Source organism: Coregonus clupeaformis, chromosome 12, assembly GCF_020615455.1.
Source record: "Coregonus clupeaformis isolate EN_2021a chromosome 12, ASM2061545v1, whole genome shotgun sequence".
Classification (NCBI taxonomy): Eukaryota; Metazoa; Chordata; class Actinopteri; order Salmoniformes; family Salmonidae; genus Coregonus; species Coregonus clupeaformis.
This window is the reverse complement of record NC_059203.1, coordinates 62,676,987-62,695,656: the sequence shown is the minus strand read 5'-3', so window position 1 is coordinate 62,695,656 and position 18,670 is coordinate 62,676,987. Positions and strand designations below refer to the sequence as shown.

Below are 18,670 nucleotides of genomic sequence, written 5' to 3'. Positions count from 1 at the left end.
AGCTCTAGATCTTTAACTTGATATTGTGCAATGTTTGGTTTCATATAACTGTTCATATCAACGTGTGTGGTCCATCGGTCTGTGTTTTATTAAACATACCAGCATGTAAAGAAACCCCAAAATGATCCTGAATATATCCAAGGACATTTTTTGATCACTTCTAAAGTGCTATCTGGTCTTAGACAATATTCCCAAATCAAAACTATAAATGTTATTTAAGCAATTTATAAATTGATTATAAATTAGCGATTTTTCATCAAATCTGGCAAGAATCAGATAAACGTTTCCCTTTGCCCGAAATAGCTGGTCTTTTTTCGGACGTGGTAGTTGTTAGTGTTTTGTATGTTTAAATGTGTTTTTAAAAATTCCACAGATTGATAACAGAGATATATTTTATACTTATTTATTGTACAGACACAATTGAACAAAATCTACAAGGGACATCTTTTGAGTTGTAATGTATTCTGGTCCTGAATTGTATGTAAGAAAAATAATACTATAGCATTTCAAAACAATCATACTAAACACTGCTATATGACATAATATGACCCATCGTAGGTACCGCGTTGTTTTGTTTTAACCCTACACCAAATGGATGTGATGTACTATATGTGACTTGGGCTTGTAAAGTAATTAAATGTCATGACTTAACATCTTTAAATGACTTTTGTACAGAAATAAATCAATAACTGAACTGAGTGTTACTCTGAATTTATAAGCGTGTGTGTGTGTGTGTGTGCGCGCACCTCAATAAAGACTTTCTGCAAAGAAACACCAGTTAACGTTCCGGTAACACATTTATGATGTTCTACTACCGGTTATCCAATTATTGTTTGAACCAAGAAACACATCAGTTCCACATTTCAACCATTAGCCTACACGTTTCAACAGACACTTTGGTTTGGGATTCTTAGGCTTCGTCCCAATCGGCACCCTATTCCCTATGGGCCCTGGTCAAAAGACGTGCACTAGGTAATAGGGTGCCGTTTGCAGCGTTATTGGAGAAGTTAATGGGTTCTGGAGGTTGGAATTACCATCAGCAAGGGGCAATGGTTGGCTCCAGCCCCATTGGTTCTCATGCACTGGTTCCTTTGTGTGTGTGTGTTCAGAGTAAAGGGTGTGGTTCCAGGCCCATTATAAATCATTGTGGAATGCCGAGCTATGCTCACATGCTGAGAGAGTGCGAGCGCTAGAGAGAGGACTCGTTAAGCGGATGCCTCCAATCCTCTGCAGTGCTCCAACTCCCAGTAACACTGTGAGCTTCCTACTTGCTTCTAAAACACAACACTGGGGCTCTGTTGGCTTATGTAAAGGAAAAATCAGGCGCTCTACTCAATCCGTAGTGCTGAAGATCCGCTTTATAGCGTGATTGACAATTATAAGGCAATGTTCCCCGGCTCTCGCGGAGACTGCATTAACAGTAAACGCTGCATGTCCACTCAATGGGAAATTACCTTTACATTTTAACGTGGATCTTCCGTGATACTTAGATGATAAGGATTGAATCCAGCCCAAGTATTATATCAGAAAACTAAAAACTGAAAGTTTGTTGGTTATAGCAGGTTAATGCTGAACTGATTGAATCTAGGCTTAACATCATTCCTTCCGGTCCACCAGCGTTTAGATAACATGCCAGACGGGATACACAGAACATGACAATCCAAATCCCAACACAGTTGGAGGGAGTCTGTATGGACAGGCAGATAGTCTCATAACGCAGTGGACTGGACTATCAAGTTACATTTATTTGTTGCTCCTTCCAAGCGGAATGTGTTCACACACACACACACCCCCCTTCAGGGATGTAGCAGACAGCTACGCCAGAATAAGAAGTGTGAGAAATGGAAAGACAGGGAGGAAAAGAGGAAAATGGTAAAATAGGATGAGGAGATGATGTCTCTCAGTTGTCATATTACACAAAGCAACCCATTCACTTAACCAACAAGGACTCCCTTTTCACAGGATTGACAAAGAAAGAAAATCATTTTATTCTGTAATTTAGTGAAGATCCATGTACAATGTGACCACTGCAATTGTATGCTACAAGTCAATACTGAACTCAACTGTATTATTGAAGGTGAACACAAGAAATCAACAGTTATCTATGTGTGTGTCCCTAATGACACACCCCATTCCCTACGTAGTGCAGTACTTGGCCTTTCTCAATTCTAAAATCAGTGGTTTTGGCACATGTAGGAAAATCAGTTTGTGCTCAAATCATTTCCTGTATTACTTAAATGTTTTATTGGAATAATGAAATACAATGCCTCTAACAAATGTACTGTTTGTCGAACAGTATAGTGGAAAACAATGACAAAAAGTAATATTGAAGCACTGGTTGGATTCATAACTCGTTTCAAAATACAATTTTTCACATTCTCTGACACAGCCCCTACATTGTAAAAGAGACAAGTCATTGACAAGCCGTACAAAATAACATGTTGACCTTCAGACTCAGTGACAGGTGTGTAAAAGACACTGTAAACCTCAACGCTACACTTTAACACCTGCTCTGAGGTCAGTCATTGACCCTGGATTTAATAGGCTTGATAGAGTACAGACTGCCACAAAACTAACTTGTGCTGAGTCACCGTTGAACCTCTCTCCAAGTCCCTTCCCCTAGCCTCTACCACTTCAGTGTCTGCAGATCTGTAGCAGCTCCATAAAGCCTGATTGAAAGGATAGGTAGTAGTCAAATGCATTTTGCTTTTAACCATTGGCCTCAGATCTGAAATACTTAAGTGAAAGAAGCTAGGGGTTGTTTCTGTTCTGGACAGGCCCTGTGATTGTTCTGCCAATCCCATCTCTCTCTCTCTCGCTCTCGCTCTCTCCCTCTCTCAATCATCAGCCAATCACAGTTCAACCTTGGCTTTACTTGCTCTGTTGCCGTCCAGGTCGGGTTTCTTGCCCTCCGACTTCTTCTTGCCCTTCTTTTTGGTGTTCACTTCATTCTGCTGCTTTGCCTTGGCGCTGCCATCTTCCTTGGCGGCCTTCCCGGGGAACACCTGACCTTCCACGGTGACCTCGGCGCAGCGCTCCTGGGCCACCAGGAAGTCCTTGACCTCCCAGGCGAAGCTGCCGTCTCGCAGCATGAAGATGACCCGGTTGGAGCCCACCACGAACCTACAGTACGAGGGGAGAGGAGGGACAACACGGGACATTAGTCTTAAGTCTGGGAATAAAGAAAACCTTTCCTGTTTACAATAATGAACAAATCTATTGTCAACATTTTTGTTTGGTTACGCATTAGTGTGTTAGGTTATGTACAGTGAGGGAAGAAAGTATTTGATCCCCTGCTGATTTTGTATGTTTGCCCACTGACAAAGAAATGATCAGTCTATAATTTTAATGGTAGGTTTATTTGAACAGTGAGAGACAGAATAACAAACAAAAAATCCAGAAAAACGCATGTCAAAAATATTTAATTGATTTGCATTTTAATGAAGGAAATAAGTATTTGACCCCATCTCAATCAGAAAGATTTCTGGCTCCCAGGTGTCTTTTATACAGGTAACGAGCTGAGATTAGGAGCACACTCTTAAAGGGAGTGCTCCTAATCTCAGCTTGTTACCTGTATAAAAAGACACCTGTCCACAGAAGCAATCAATCAATCAGATTCCAAACTCTCCACCATGGCCAAGACCAAAGAGCTCTAAAGGATGTCAGGGCCAAGATTGTAGACCTACACAAGGCTGGAATGGGCTACAAGACCATCGCCAAGCAGCTTGGTGAGAAAGTGACAACAGTTGGTGCGATTATTCGCAAATGGAAGAAACACAAAAGTACTGTCAATCTCCCTCGGCCTGGGGCTCCATGCAAGATCTCACCTCGTGGAGTTGCAATAATCATGAGAACGGTGAGGAATCAGCCCAGAACTACACGGGAGGATCTTGTCAATGATCTCAAGGCAGCTGGGACCATAGTCACCAAGAAAACAATTGGTAACACACTACGCCGTGAAGGACTGAAATACTGCAGCGCCCACAAGGTCCCCCTGCTCAAGAAAGCACATATACATGCCCGTCTGAAATTTGCCAATGAATATCTGAATGATTCAGAGGAGAACTGGGTGAAAGTGTTGTGGTCAGATGAGACCAAAAACGAGCTCTTTGGCATCAACTCAACTCGCCGTGTTTGGAGGAGGAGGAATGCTGCCTATGACCCCAAGAACACCATCCCCACCGTCAAACATGGAGGTGGAAACATTATGCATTCGGGGTGTTTTTCTGCTAAGGGGACAGGACAACATCACCGCATCAAAGGGACGATGGACGGGGCCATGTACCATCAAATCTTGGGTGAGAACCTCCTTCCCTCAGCCAGGGCATTGAAAATGGGTCGTGGATGGGTATTCCAGCATGACAATGACCCAAAACACACGGCAACAAAGGAGTGGCTCAAGAAGCACATTAAGGCCTGGAGTGGCTTAGCCAGTCTCCAGACCTTAATCCCATAGAACATCTGTGGAGGGAGCTGAAGGTTCGAGTTGCCAAACGTCAGCCTCGAAACCTTAATGACTTGGAGAAGATCTGCAAAGAGGAGTGGGACAAAATCCCTCCGAGATGTGTGCAAACCTGGTGGCCAACTACAAGAAACGTCTGACCTCTGTGATTGCCAACAAGAGTTTTGCCACCAAGTACTAAGTCATGTTTTGCAGAGGGGTGAAATACTTATTTCCCTCATTAAAATGCAAATCAATTTATAACATTTTTGACATGCATTTTTCTGTTTTTTTTGTTGTTGTTATTCTGTCTCTTTTCTGGATTTTTTTGTTGTTATTCAAGCCCCCCCTCCTTCTGTGCTGTGTTCACTGTGCACCTTCCCACTGGCACACCAAGCCCCCCCTCCTTCTGTGCTGTGTTCACTGTCACCTTCCCACTGGCACACCAAGCCCCCCCTCCTTCTGTGCTGTGTTCACTGTGCACCTTCCCACTGGCACACCAAGCCCCCCTCCTTCTGTGCTGTGTTCACTGTCACCTTCCCACTGGCACACCAAGCCCCCCCTCCTTCTGTGCTGTGTTCACTGTGCACCTTCCCACTGGCACACCAAGCCCCCCCTCCTTCTGTGCTGTGTTCACTGTCACCTTCCCACTCGCACACAGACGCCAAGCCCCTTCCCCTGACACAAAATATAGACTATGTACAAAGGTACAGTACTAGTCAAAAGCTTTAGAACACCTGCTCATTCAAGGGTTTTTCATTATTTTTACTATTTTCTACTTTGTAGAATAATAGTGTAGACATCAAAACTATGCAATAACACATATGGAATCATGTAGTAACCCAAAAAGTGTTAAACAAATCAAAACATATTTTATATTTCAGATTGTTCAAATAGCCACCCTTTGCCTTGATGACAGCTTTGCACACTCTTGGCCTAATCGCCCAACATCATTGCCCGACCTCACTAATGCTCGTGGCTGAATGGAAGCAAGTCCCCGCAGCAATGTTCCAACATCTGGTGCAAACCCTTCCTAGAAGAGTGGAGGCTGTAATAGCAGCAAAAGGGGGACCAACTCCATATTAATGCCCATTATTTTGGAATGAGATGTTCGACGAGCAGGTGTCCACATAGTTTGTCATATAATGTAAACTTCTTCCACTCTGAAAACAAGCAGTTTAAACTAGCTATTTGCATTTGATGTTTGGTCCAACGTAAATCGGTCATGTGGACACCGAAACACATGGAGACATTATTTTACTGTAATGGAGGAGAACTGAACTTTTAATGATACAATTTTTATGTCTCAACTCACAAAATGTTGAACAGAGCAGAACCTAGCAGCATTTTAGCCACAGACTTATGCGCTAGCTGTCTGGTCTGTGTTTTATAAATGTGCAATGAGCATAAAAATACACATTTGTATCAGGAATTGGCAACTCCTCCTCATTCTGAGAAATAAGCATCTTCTTATCCAGGTAGGCCACTTGATTTCAACATCTAAACAAAGTGAACAGGCTATGTGGTTCAAACAGTTGGAGACGGACAGGAGGGTGTATTCATAACAGTTTGACTGTTCTACCTTGTTAGCAAACAAGTAGATCCAAGTTGGCTAGACTTTAAATATAAAGATTAGCTGGCTTCTCACTACAGGGATCATATAGATGTTGACAGATGGAATTGGAGTTTAGCCCACTAGGACATGACGAAAACATGCTAATAATAGCTAAACAGTTAACTAGAGTACAAAATATGTTTTGAATTGGCTACCTAGTTATTAGTCTGTTCTCTATTTAAAGGCCTACCTGCTGCTGCAAATGTCCGACTGTCTCGCTCTCCTTGAGCAACGGCCCACTCGTCTTGCACATATGTAGGTGATGCGCACAAACACAGATGCGCTAAAGTGTAATTCCGAGACTGTCTAAATAAATTACATTAACATAAATTATTACAATATTTTGCCAGACTTTTCAGATTTGATCATTTTCCAAAACTTTTCCAGGCCTGGAAAACACCATAAAAAATTCCATTCCAGGATTTTCATGACCGTACAAACCCTGTCACTTGCAGGTGGGCTTGTGATTGAGAGATTGTTTATGAGACCTGTTAATTTTCGATATTGCCTGCTACCAGAAGTTGGTCATTATTAATGGATGTGCATGGTTCAGGTTACATTTGTAACAAAAAGGGCATCTTCATAGACTTGAAAGCCAGATAAGTGATTATTGGAAAAAAGCAGGTTAAACTATTTTGATAAAATAATTCAATTATTAGTAGGTCTCATGGTTGAAAGCTTATATTTAGCCTAGGTATAATTTTACAAGCCGTGAATTAATTCGATTATTGCTGACTGTTTGAAATGCAGTGTATTTGACCTTTAATTGTGAAACAAAGCTTATTTTGAGAAAACATTTTTTAAAGTTGATATAATGTGAATCGCCCATAAGTTAAAAAATAAATAAAAATAAATAAATAAATAGAGATCGGATTTGTAGGCCATACTGCTCAGCTCTAATGTGCTGTGTTAAAGGACACTTTGATAATACATCAAACTGACTTCATAGCCTTCATTGGAAAGATGATCACCACGACTCGGATTGTGGAAAGCAGAAATGCCAGGTTGAAGATTATTGTGATACGGCAACAGAGTTATTGGGGGTAACAGATGTTACTCAACATGATTTTTGAAATGCTAAATAATCCTAAAGATAGATTGTCTCAATATGATAGAGATAAAGTTTGAAGAGCTTGGGAGGGTTTTTGGGAGGGGGAGAATTTGTTAGAAATTTGTAGTGATTTATTTGTTTATTTTTAAAAACAAATCTTAATTGTACAGAATTAGGCCAACTGTGATAGATTGCACACTCCAGCACAATAGGTTTGCGGACCGCCATTATACAATAGAAGAAGAAGGAGAAGAGGAGGAGGAAAGGTTTGAGAAATGCGGCATTAGACTAAAGCCTAGGCCTACCTCTGGATGTCAAAGTTGGCGTTGAAGAGGCTGCTCTGCCACAGACTGGTCACCTCCTCAGTCTCCTTCTCCGTAGGCTCTCCCGCCACCGTGGCAAACACCATCAGAGTTTTTCCCTTCTTGGACATCTTCAGCAGCTCCTCAGGCTTAGAAGCGTCCACCTTGGAGAAGTCGATAGGCGGTGGGGACCGTCTGTGCTCAGGGAGGTCGCCCTCCTCGATGTCGTCGTCTTTCTGAAGGAAGCGGGGAGGAGATATGACTGAGTTTTAGATATTACACAATGAATGATATCATTGACTACAAGTGCTTCAGTAATGCAAAGACAAAGCTATTCGTTCAGATAGCTAATTTACTATTCTGTTCCTATCCTTGTTAACTAGCTAGATATCAAAGAAAGTTTGGTGTGGCGAGTGAAACGAGGGGATACCAAGCTACAAAGAATTTATCACGTGAAACAAGATGAGTTACTAGTTTAGTTAACGTTAGCTTGTTCACTCATTAACTAACGTATAGCTAACTTAGCAGGTTAAGGTTAGCTAGTTATTTAGTACAATAACAATGGACTATAGCTATGATGTTGCGTGATAGCTATACCTTATCAGGACTGAGCAATATTTTTGGTCAAGTAACTATCTAGCAAGCTACGAAGATCAGACAGGAAATATGTTGGTCATGTTATTTAGCTAGCTTTCTGATTAGCTATTTAGTTAGCTGAGAAGCTAGCTACAGTAGCTGTCTAGGTAACTGAAAAACGGCTATTAACCGAATTAAAAGCGTGTTGTTTACCTCCCATTCCTCCAAAAGCCGTGCCATATCGGCATCATTGTAATCTCGGATATCTTTCTTCTTCTTGGGCTTGTTATTTTCACCGTCCGTTGCTAAAATACATATAAAATACGTACAGAGCAAAAGCACAGCACATCTCCACCTGAAGTCCGCCGCCATGCTTACAGATGGTGAACGGTGATTGGCTGAGAGTGTTTCCTCAGAGGACGTGGAGGGTACGTGACGAAGGAAATGGGGATTGGTTACAATCAAATGATGTATATAAACCCTGGATTGCTGATGCTATGGAAGGGTTGGTTGTTTAGCAACAAAACCGATGTGTGTTGGTTGTTGACAACATGTAAACTATATTTAGTCTCCAATGTTTATTGAAAACATACATTTGCACAATGAGCACTTGTCTCTCAGTAGCTATACTTTGGTAAAATCACTGGGAAAGCCAAGCCAGACAAAAAAGCCATATTACAACCTATGTTGTGATAATTGTGTTGTTTGCTCTATAAATCCTGTTAGTTCATATGCCTTGTCACTGTGATATAAGAAGACACAGTGGCAGAATAAATTCAACCACACCTTTGTTTCATCACAAAACCGGAGAGCAACCTCTGTCTGGTGAAGTCCACAAAGCATATTGCATGTAACAAACAGTTACATGACCTACAGCATGGTCAAGCAAGTTAATGTTTCCAACATTTTCGGACTACAAAACAACTATTGATTTAGAACCACTGAGAGTTACCGCAAGTCATAAAGAAAAAAGGAGCTGCCTCCACTATTCCAGCACCATTTCAACTACAACATTTCAACATCATCAAATCACCTATGCTTAGTCTAATACAGTGACAACTAAAAGATACCAAAAACAATTTAGTCCAATCCACGTAAGCTAAATATGATGTGGCTGTCCATGGTTCTGATTTGTGTGTGTGTGTGTGCGCCAGGTGTAAAGTACTTAGGTAAAAATACTTTAAAGTACTACTTATTTTTTGGGGTATCTGTACTTTACTTTATTATCTATATTTTTAACTACTTTTACTTTTCCTTAACCACATTCCTTAAGAGAATATTGTACTTTCTACTCCATACATTTTCCTTGACACCCAAAAGTACTTGTAACATTTTGAAGGCTTAGCAGGACAGGATAATGGTCCAATTCACACACTTATCAACAGAACATCCCTGGTCATCCCTACTGCCTCTGATCTGGCGGACTCACTAAACACACATGCTTCGTTTGTAAATTATGTCTGAGTGTTGGAGTGTGCCCCTGGCTATCCATAAATAAAACTAATAAGAAAATGCTGCCGTTTGGTTTGCTTAATATAAGGAATTTGAAATGGTTTATACTTTTACTTTTGATACTTAAGTATATTTTAAACCAATTACTTTTAGACTTACTCAAGTAGAAGTTTTCTGGGTGACTTTTACTTGAGTCATTTTCTATTAAAGGTATCTTTACTTTTACTCAAGTATGACAATTGGATACTTTTTCAACCACTGTGTGCGTGTGTGTGTGTGTGTGTTTGTGCAAGTAGAAAATACATGTTGATTCACCCTACTTGTAGAGAAATGCCAATGCCATCCTCCTCTCTTTGATGTTGATGAAACGGTCTATGACACACACTTTTAGTTTTTGTTGTCCTAGGCTACCTGGCTGAAATGCTTGCTCGCTAGCCTAACTTCCTTTAATGGGCAACGATGAGCCAGCTAGTTAACATTAGCCTACTACATTTAGCTACATATTGAACTTCCATCCTCTCAGGCCAGGGGCACAATGTATGAAGTTATAGTCTGATCAGAATCAACATTATAATCATTGGCCAGTACGGAGAATTAAGTTAAAATACAAGTCCAAATCCCTATCTCCATCCATGGCTAATTTAGGAAAGGTACCATTTTAGCTAGCCAGCTAGCCACCAGAGGACAACAACACAACGAGATGCAACAATTCAAATTCTTTCTGTCAATTACATTTTGCTCTCGATGTGATGTGATTGGTGTGAAGCCAAATCCAAACTGGCTTCCCTTTACACTTTTTTTTTGGTGTGCCAGGACCATTCATAGTTGAGGTCACTCAGTTTAGCTCAATGCTGACTGGCTATTATTTTATACTTTTTTTTATCAAGGGAGGCCAAATGCTCACTGGCTTCCCTTGCATTTTTGCAATTCAACATTACAGGCGGCAACAATGTAATTCTCTTTTTGACCTACACATACTGTACAGAGACAGAGAACAGAGGTACTGTTTCACTCGCTCGGATGCTTTCTCCAGGGAGATACATTCAGCCTCTTTTGAATTGAAGGACAATTATGAAAAACAAAGAGACAAAATATACATTATTGAATGTTTTTTTCTTTTTTTCTGTAATTTTTTGGGGGGAAGCCTGGCTTCCCTTGGCATCCATTAATACATGCCACTGTTGTCTCTCAAATACATCGTTACAGTTGTTGGTTAGCTAGCTAGCAAATTTTTGCTATATTAGCATTGACATGAAATCAGTCAAAACACCTCACACGACATGGTATCAAGAACAAGATCAAACTAGCTGAAACGAGTCACTTCCGATTCCACACATGGCAGTTTTTTGTCATTGTTGGTAGCAATCTGGATATCCAGAATCACAACAACTCATGGACTTCTTCCCCATTGAAGAATTAGCATGGTTTTCATGACGTTGTCAGCTAACCCATCTATATGTTGGCCATTGAGAGGCTTTGAAGCCACCAGTCGGCCATGTTGGCACTCCCCAGTAGAAGCAGTCCTCCAGAGGAATGAATGGAATTCTACGGTATTTCAATTAAATGTTTCAAGGACAAAATTACATGTATTTAAGTATTTTTTTGTTGTAGTGGGGACAGTAACAATAGTCATCTAAAAAATATATACTTTATGGAAAATGTTTTAATATATCTTTTTATTTTTATTTATGTTTTTTTAAATGTAGTTAGCATTTTGAAGGCTAGCTACATAAGATGCAATTCAATAAGCTTTTTACATGTGAAAACATGATTCATAACACAATATCATCACAGGTTTATTTTGGAAACAAACATATCAAATTCAATTTCTATGGGTCCAACCCACTATTATTACTGCTTGGGCACCTCAAGATTGAGTCACTGTATGATTTGAACCATTCAGCTTACAACTTTACTCTTCACTCTTTACTGGATGGATGCCTGTTCTTTCAAATACTCCTGTAGTGTGTAGGCTATAGCACAGTACATGGGGTCAGTAGTGCTTCAGCAGAGATTGGGCCAGTCGACAGAAACTGAAGCGTTTCCTCTCCGGCCTACTCCACCCAATGGCACCGTGCCCTGTGCAGCTGTGTGTGAGAGAGACTGACAATGCACAACCTGTGGCCTTAGCAGCAGAAGCTAGGCTGTCTGCTTCCAAGACACACACAACACACACACAGTGTCACACAAACGTACACGGACACAGTCTCCCACACACACACACACACACACACACACACACACACACACACACACAGCTCTGCTCAGATGGGCTGTCTGTGTAGGTCTGGGGGTTGAGTGGGACCGTTAGTGACTTGAATATTATTTAGACCTTATTTAGCCTCCCTGTAGTAAAGCACACTACCTCCTCAGACAAAAAGGGCCACACTTATTGGCTGATAGTGATACCATAGTGTAGCATAAAATTAAATATATATATATATATTTAAAATATTTCATGTTGATTATCAAATCAAATCAATTTTTATTTGTCACATACATGTGTTTAGCAGATGTTATAGTGGGTGTAGCAAAATGCTTTTATGACGAGTTTACATAAACTATAGGACTCTGTGGAAGAGTGATTCACACACACACATATTTTTACATTTTAGTCATTTAGCAGACGCTCTTATCCAGAGCGACATACAGTTAGTGAGTGCATACATTTTTTTCACACACACACACACACACACACACACACTGTATTGCATTGTGACGGTTCATGTATTGCATTTCTTGCTTGTTATCTGACTCTAGGAGTCTGGAAGGTATGCTGTGAATAGAATAGAATAAAATAAGACTTGTTGAGTCATACCGTACTCCTTGGTTTTGGTTCTTTTTAATTATTTTGAATCACAATTATACTACAGCTAATAGATCCAACACTACATTGACATACATTACAGGTATTCTACTTCCCTGTGACTCACAGTTCTTGTAACTGCAGTGAACAGACAGTACGTAACCGTTCAAGCCTACGGGGGTTAGAGTACCGTAGGTATTGGTCCCTCTCTCCATTCTCCTATTGGTTCCCTCACATCCCAGCTTTACCCTCTCTGTCTTCTGTGAGTGGGCAATGTCAGTGATGTCACCACCATTAACAGAGAGAGAAGAGTCAGATTTCGCCGTCCATAGTAAATACTGTGGCTCTTGGACTAGTCAGAGCACAACATAAGGCGGTAGGGTTTATATATTTTTGAAATCCATTAGCACAATCCACATAGTAAATAACATTACACCTATATATGTACTATTATATACTTGTATGATGCACAAAACCAGCATGATAAGATTACTTGTATCAGCTATATCAAGAAAAAAAAACACTCAAAGCATTTTGTTTTTACATTTAAAAAAAAGAATAGTCATAGCCTTCAGAGTGATAAAACATATCCATATTATATTTATATTAATTCCCAAATGTAGGTCTGTAAATAATAAGATTGATGTGACACAAATATATAACTTTCAATCAGTTGATTTTAGTTAATTGTCTCATTGAAGTATATAGAAATATATTTCTCAAGGGATGCTGAGATACCAACCCTGCTCAAACTGTACTGGATAGCATTTTATAGTTTTCAAGGAATAAAGAACTTTGTCAAGTATTCAAAGGCCCAAAATGTTCTGCAGATATGATGACGAGATTTGAAAGAGTGGTGCCATTTGGGTTGCATCCCAAATGGGACCTTATTCTCGATATAGTGCCATATAGGCTCTGGTCAAAAGTAGTGCACTATGTAGGGAATAGGGTGCTATTTGAGACAGATACAGAAGAAGAAAGGTGGTCAGTAAAACCATTTTTAAACTCAAATTAAATAGGCCTACACACTCTTTACAAAATGCAAGCATCCATGGCTATGATATGCTTCTGCTATGGTACAGAACATGAGTTCTGTAGTCTGTTTCTCTTATTTTGAGATAGTCTTAATACCGTTTAATAAAAATTTATAAATCATAGTTCAATCTCTTAGAATACATTGTTGCCCTTAGCCTAATGTCATTCGTTGTGAGTTAAATCAGATTGGCTGATTCTGTGTAATAGATGAGTTATTGCCAATGATTTATAGATACACTAGATGTGCTGTGTTGAAGTCACCATGCCTCCATTTAGGCACACCCCCAACGTTGTAAAAAATATTTAGAAAGCTATATAAATGTGTTTATTAATGTCTACATTTGTTTTTGCCACATTCATTATATTACAGACACCTTAACGCATACTTTTAAATTATATTATGTGAGCTAAACATAAAAAGATATATAAATATATTTTTTAAATCCTTAAAGTATACTTTTTTGAGATTGCTAATGTTACTGTCCCCACAACAACAACAAAAATACTTAAATACATGTAATTTTCTCCTTAAAACATTTACTTGAAATACTGTAGAATTCCATTCATTCCTATGGAGGACTGCTCCAGTGGATTCAAAGTCTCACAATGGCCAATACATAATGGCCCTGTGTAGCTCAGTTGGTAGAGCATGGTGCTTGCAACGCCAGGGTTGTGGGTTCAATTCCCACGGGGGCCAGTATGAAAAATAAATAAAAAATGCACTCACTAACTGTAAGTAGCTCTGGATAAGCGCGTCTGCTAAATGACTAAAATGTAATAACATTAGCAATCCAGGGTTTATTTACATCATTGGTAATTAATAGCTCAAGCTCAGGAAGTGGAAACGTAGCCAATGCGTCGTGAAACACGAAACACAAAATTAAAGTCCAAATTAAAGCGCAGCAAAGACGCCACTCATTCTAGTAGAATCCAACAGCTGTGTTATAGCAGTCAATATGAGCAGTGTAAAATAAGTTTGGACTTGTATAAGAAAGAACGGCGCGGTCTCGCAGTATCACACGGTTTGATTGTTTTTGAGAAGGGAAATGAAGGAAACCAAAGAAATGAAATGCAGGGCGGACTGTCGGTCATTTTGTAGAACTGCGTTTTGGGTGTAACTTTGCCCTTACACCGGTAGTCGAATGCACCCACGTCGGGGCCTCGGGAAGGGCTGGCTCATGGCAGAGGGAGCAGTCTGCCCTAAAACCCGGACCATAAAACTCACCAGGAAAGCCAGCAACTATCCGGGACAACTGTGGAATCGTATTGGACCTTTTGATAAGCGCGCGCCAGGCGTTTTGGCTGTATATTGACGCGCCAGATTGACTTTAAACACAGTTTTAAAGTTACATATTATTTCAGCGGAAGACTATCATTCTTGCATCGCTGCCTGTGTTGCTACTTCGCTACAATCAAGCCGTTCTAGTGCGACCACACCCTCCCCGCTTCCTGATACTAGGCTATACAGAAGATGTAGCGGGAGAGAGCACAACTGACTTTCAGTTTGGAATCCCCACCACTCATTTTTCAGTGATGTCTTGTGGTCGACCGACATGTTAGTTGTGAAATAATGTTTAAGACGTGTTCAGGAGTTTAGGCCATAATTTCAACAGGGACACGACTGCTATGGATATCAAAACCGAAACCCGACACAGGATATTCCGGACAAGACATTCACTCCCCGCGTTTTGCTAAGAAGTGCTTATGGACAATAGATATGCCTATGGAATCGAACCTGCCGGACGAACAAGTGTCTATCACGGGACTGTGTATGAAAAAGAAGAGGTTGAAAGTCGCGGGAGGGCCAGTGCAATTGGCCTGTTGCGTTTTTGGAGCCTTCTGTTTGGAAAGACTCATGTAATGATGATGCAGGAAAGGCAGAGGGAGCGAGGAGTGGTCGAACGGAACAGTCTGGGTGGTGCTCTCCTTGTAACTGGAATGAGCCAGCCTCCCGGTCAAACTAGGGTGGTCAAATTTAGTGGGTACACTTCAACGGACAATACGGTTCACATACACCCTGCCCTCAAACAAGCAGGTATTTTAAGATCCTATCGTGTTCTCGAGAAAATTTAATCCGAAAAAAGGACACGTCTTAAAGTTGTAGTTTATCAGTTCAAATATTATCAGATCGATAATATTTTTTTGATTTTATTAGATTCATAAGTTTTAATATTATCTTTGTACAGTCTGCACTGAAGTATAGGCACCTTGGTGGCACTGCAGTTTAGTGTGTGATTTTGACTAATATAGTTTATTACAATAACCTGTGAATTTTTCTGTTTTGCGAAAACCTGGGACTACAATAGATATTAGCAGGTGGTTGAAGTTTTTTTTCCAGGGCATTTTAGTTAGTATGTAAACATGACAACGAATAAGTTATAAACACTGAGTAAATGAAAAGTTAACATTTGAAGGGATTCTCGTCACCAAAAAATGAAAAGGAAGTGACTGTTTAGAATAGTTAATTTTATAGATCATAGCTCAAAACCAAGGTACTAATTTAACCCCAACAGAATTCCAAGCCGTACTTTGTATGTGAATAATGAGCTGGAGTACCATGACATAGAAATTCTAATTTGATCTCAGCAAATGTTTACTTTGAGAATACGATGCCCTGTGCTTTTTCGCAATCTCACATTGACACATACAGTGGACTACATATACTCTGAAGGACTATAAGGAATATTCTCTGGCCAGTTCAAACTCACAGTTTTACACATATAGGGGTGTGGGTTATCGTTAATAACAATGTCTTAAACTACGCTTTCTGACCATGGAGTGTGTGACGACGTAAAACACGTTTCTCATTGAAACCCCCCCACTAATCGAGCAGCTTGACCCCCCTACTATGGCTAGTAGTGGCTCAGGGAGGTCAGCTAGCGAGGGTTCCAGCAGCACACAGAGCAGCAGCGTGCAGCAGAGGAAGAAGCTGTCGTCCATCTGTGACACGTGTAAGGGCAAGATGCAGCTGGTTGCCGACCTCCTCCTGCTCTGCAGCGAGACACGGCCCGTGGTCACCGCGGACGGCGTGGCTGTGGCCGAGACCTTCGAGCAGTGCCGCGACACGGTCATCGCCCGCACCAAGGAACTCTCCATCCTCACCCACGACATCCAGTCGCAGCTCAACATGGGCCGCTTCGTCGAGGTGGGAGACCGCTTACTAGAGATGGGGGACCTGGTGGTGTCGTTGACCGAGTGTTCGGCGCATGCCGCCTACCTAGCGGCGGTAGAGACCACGGGTTCTCAGCCGTGTCTGCCAGGGCTGGTGGACCGCTACAAAGTGACACGGTGCCGCCACGAGGTGGAGCAGAGCTGCAGCATCCTCCGGGTCACATCGCTGCCGGACCTCACGCCCCAGCTACTCCTGGAGCTATCTCAGAACATCTCCCGCAGCCTCAAGACCCTGACAGACGCCTCGGGCCTGGCCAGCGAGAGGTCCAAGGACCGCTTCGCCAAGGAACAGTTCAAGCTCAGCGTCAAGAGCATTAGCACGAGCGGCACGGCCCTCTTGGCCTGCGTCCGTGAAGTCAAGACGCAGCCCAGTGAGCTGACGCGCAACCGCTGCGTCCTGTTCAGCGCGGCGCTGGTCCAAGCGGTAAACGCATTGGTCGGGTTCGCCACGGAACCGCAGTTTCTAGGCCGGGCGGCGAGCGTGTCGCCTGAGGGGAAGGGTGTGCAGACGGCGGTTCTGGGCGGCGCCATGAGCGTGGTGTCAGCGTGCGTCCTCCTCACTCAGGGCCTCCGGGACGTCTCCCAGCATCCAGAGAGCAGTACTAAGATGGCAGACTACAGGGAGCGCTTGCGCAACTCGGCGTGCGCGGTGTCGGACGGCTGCACGCTGCTCTCACAGGCGCTAAGGGAGAGGTCTTCACCCAGGACTCTACCGCCAGTCAATTCCCATTCTGTGAATTAGTTGAATAAAGAAATAGAAATAAACCCATTCTAGAAGTGATCGTGGATGAGAAAATCCCATCTCTATCTCCTTGTTTTGGCATACCAAAGAGACTGGCTCGGATTGGCCCAGTTCGTTTAGGGTCGGGAGGTTGAGTGAGAGCAGAGAGCGAACACAAAGGAAGGAGTCTGGATCTGGTTCTACGGATGAGATAGGTGTGCTGTGTTTGGAGTTTTACTGAGCTTAGAAGTAACAACATCGGAAAACAAGGTTTTGGTTGCGCTGGATGTGACCAGAACCTCACCGTAAGAAACAGACAACTTAAACTCAGTCTCCTATTTACATACACCTGTTGGCCTTCTCTTTGCCAAAAACAAACATACAATGATCTTAAAACCTGATAAAGTTTACCTCAGTTTTCAGCTATGGTGAAAACGCCAGATATGAAATGATGGATGTAGCCTGCCGTGTGTGTGACCTATCACCTATGACCTATGACCTATGGACCCCCAGGTGACCTGTAGTAGATGTACATGTGCTCTAGTGAGAGTAGGAAGTAAGAAGAAGAGTGTCCTCCATCGCTTGTGTTTTTCAATGTGTGAAATTCTTAAAATGGGTAAAAGCTGCTGTGAGTGTGTGCCATAGGTTTTACACTATCTACCAGACTTACCATAGTATTGTTCATGTGTTTTTTTTTGATCATGCATGTATAAATTAGTATTTATTTCAACTATTAAAAAAGGTTATTTCTCGTAAGCGCTGTTCTCAGATCAGTCTTTGTGTCAGCATACCGTTAATATACATGACTCTGTTATAACAAGCACTACTTCACAATGTGATGTAGACAGTCAAACTTAACCCTAAATGCTCCACAAATCACTTCTAAACTATGTTTATATTGTATAAAGGGTGGCTTAAGGGTTTGCCAAAGCACTAGATGTAAGGGCCCTGTTATATCACCCTGGTATTGTATGACATTTGCTTGTACATTATTTATGAGGTCTCCATGTAGACCTCTTAATGGTTTATGAAGGCTTCATTTACCCTCACAAGATGGACCTTGTTTAAAGTGACCATAAAGACAGTGTGTAGCTACATGATTGAATAAGGTGAAACACAGTAGTTAGAAGACTGACTCTCTCTCTCTCTCTCTCTCTCTCTCTCTCTCTCTCTCTCTCTCTCTCTCTCTCTCTCTCATGTATTGGAAATATTGTGATGATGGATTGATAGCTCGATTTGATCATCATTATGATGATGAAAGAATATGGACCATATTAACATGATGTATATGTTGTCTGTAGTAACATGAAGGAACAGGTGCTAGTGGGGAATATTACAGATGATGATAAATAACAGTCTTTATTGCCTGAAGGAAACACACGCTCTACTCTGACGGAAATTAGCCATGTAAATTAATTCAGGTTGCCATGTCAGCCAGATATTTTAATTGATCACATAGCCTTAAACACAGGGTTTCAAAGAACAATACAGCAGTTTGCT

The 18,670-nt window shown here is 41.4% G+C and overlaps 2 protein-coding genes across 2 annotated transcripts; one reads left to right on the top strand and one right to left on the bottom strand.

Moving 5' to 3' along the window:
* Positions 1-387: 387 nt before the first annotated feature.
* mesd (mesoderm development LRP chaperone) lies at positions 388-8,374 on the bottom strand. The gene is made up of 3 exons (XM_041899140.2): positions 8,199-8,374; positions 7,413-7,645; positions 388-3,123 (listed from the first exon to the last, which is right to left on the bottom strand). Exons 1-3 carry the CDS (start codon positions 8,355-8,357, stop codon positions 2,853-2,855), a joined length of 663 nt encoding a protein of 220 aa, XP_041755074.1. The 5' UTR covers positions 8,358-8,374; the 3' UTR covers positions 388-2,852.
* A 5,802-nt stretch (positions 8,375-14,176) lies between these two features.
* Positions 14,177-17,926, top strand: LOC121582954 (talin rod domain-containing protein 1). The gene has a single exon (XM_041899141.2). It carries the CDS (start codon positions 16,127-16,129, stop codon positions 17,189-17,191), a length of 1,065 nt encoding a protein of 354 aa, XP_041755075.1. The 5' UTR covers positions 14,177-16,126; the 3' UTR covers positions 17,192-17,926.
* The last annotated feature ends 744 nt before the right edge of the window (positions 17,927-18,670 follow it).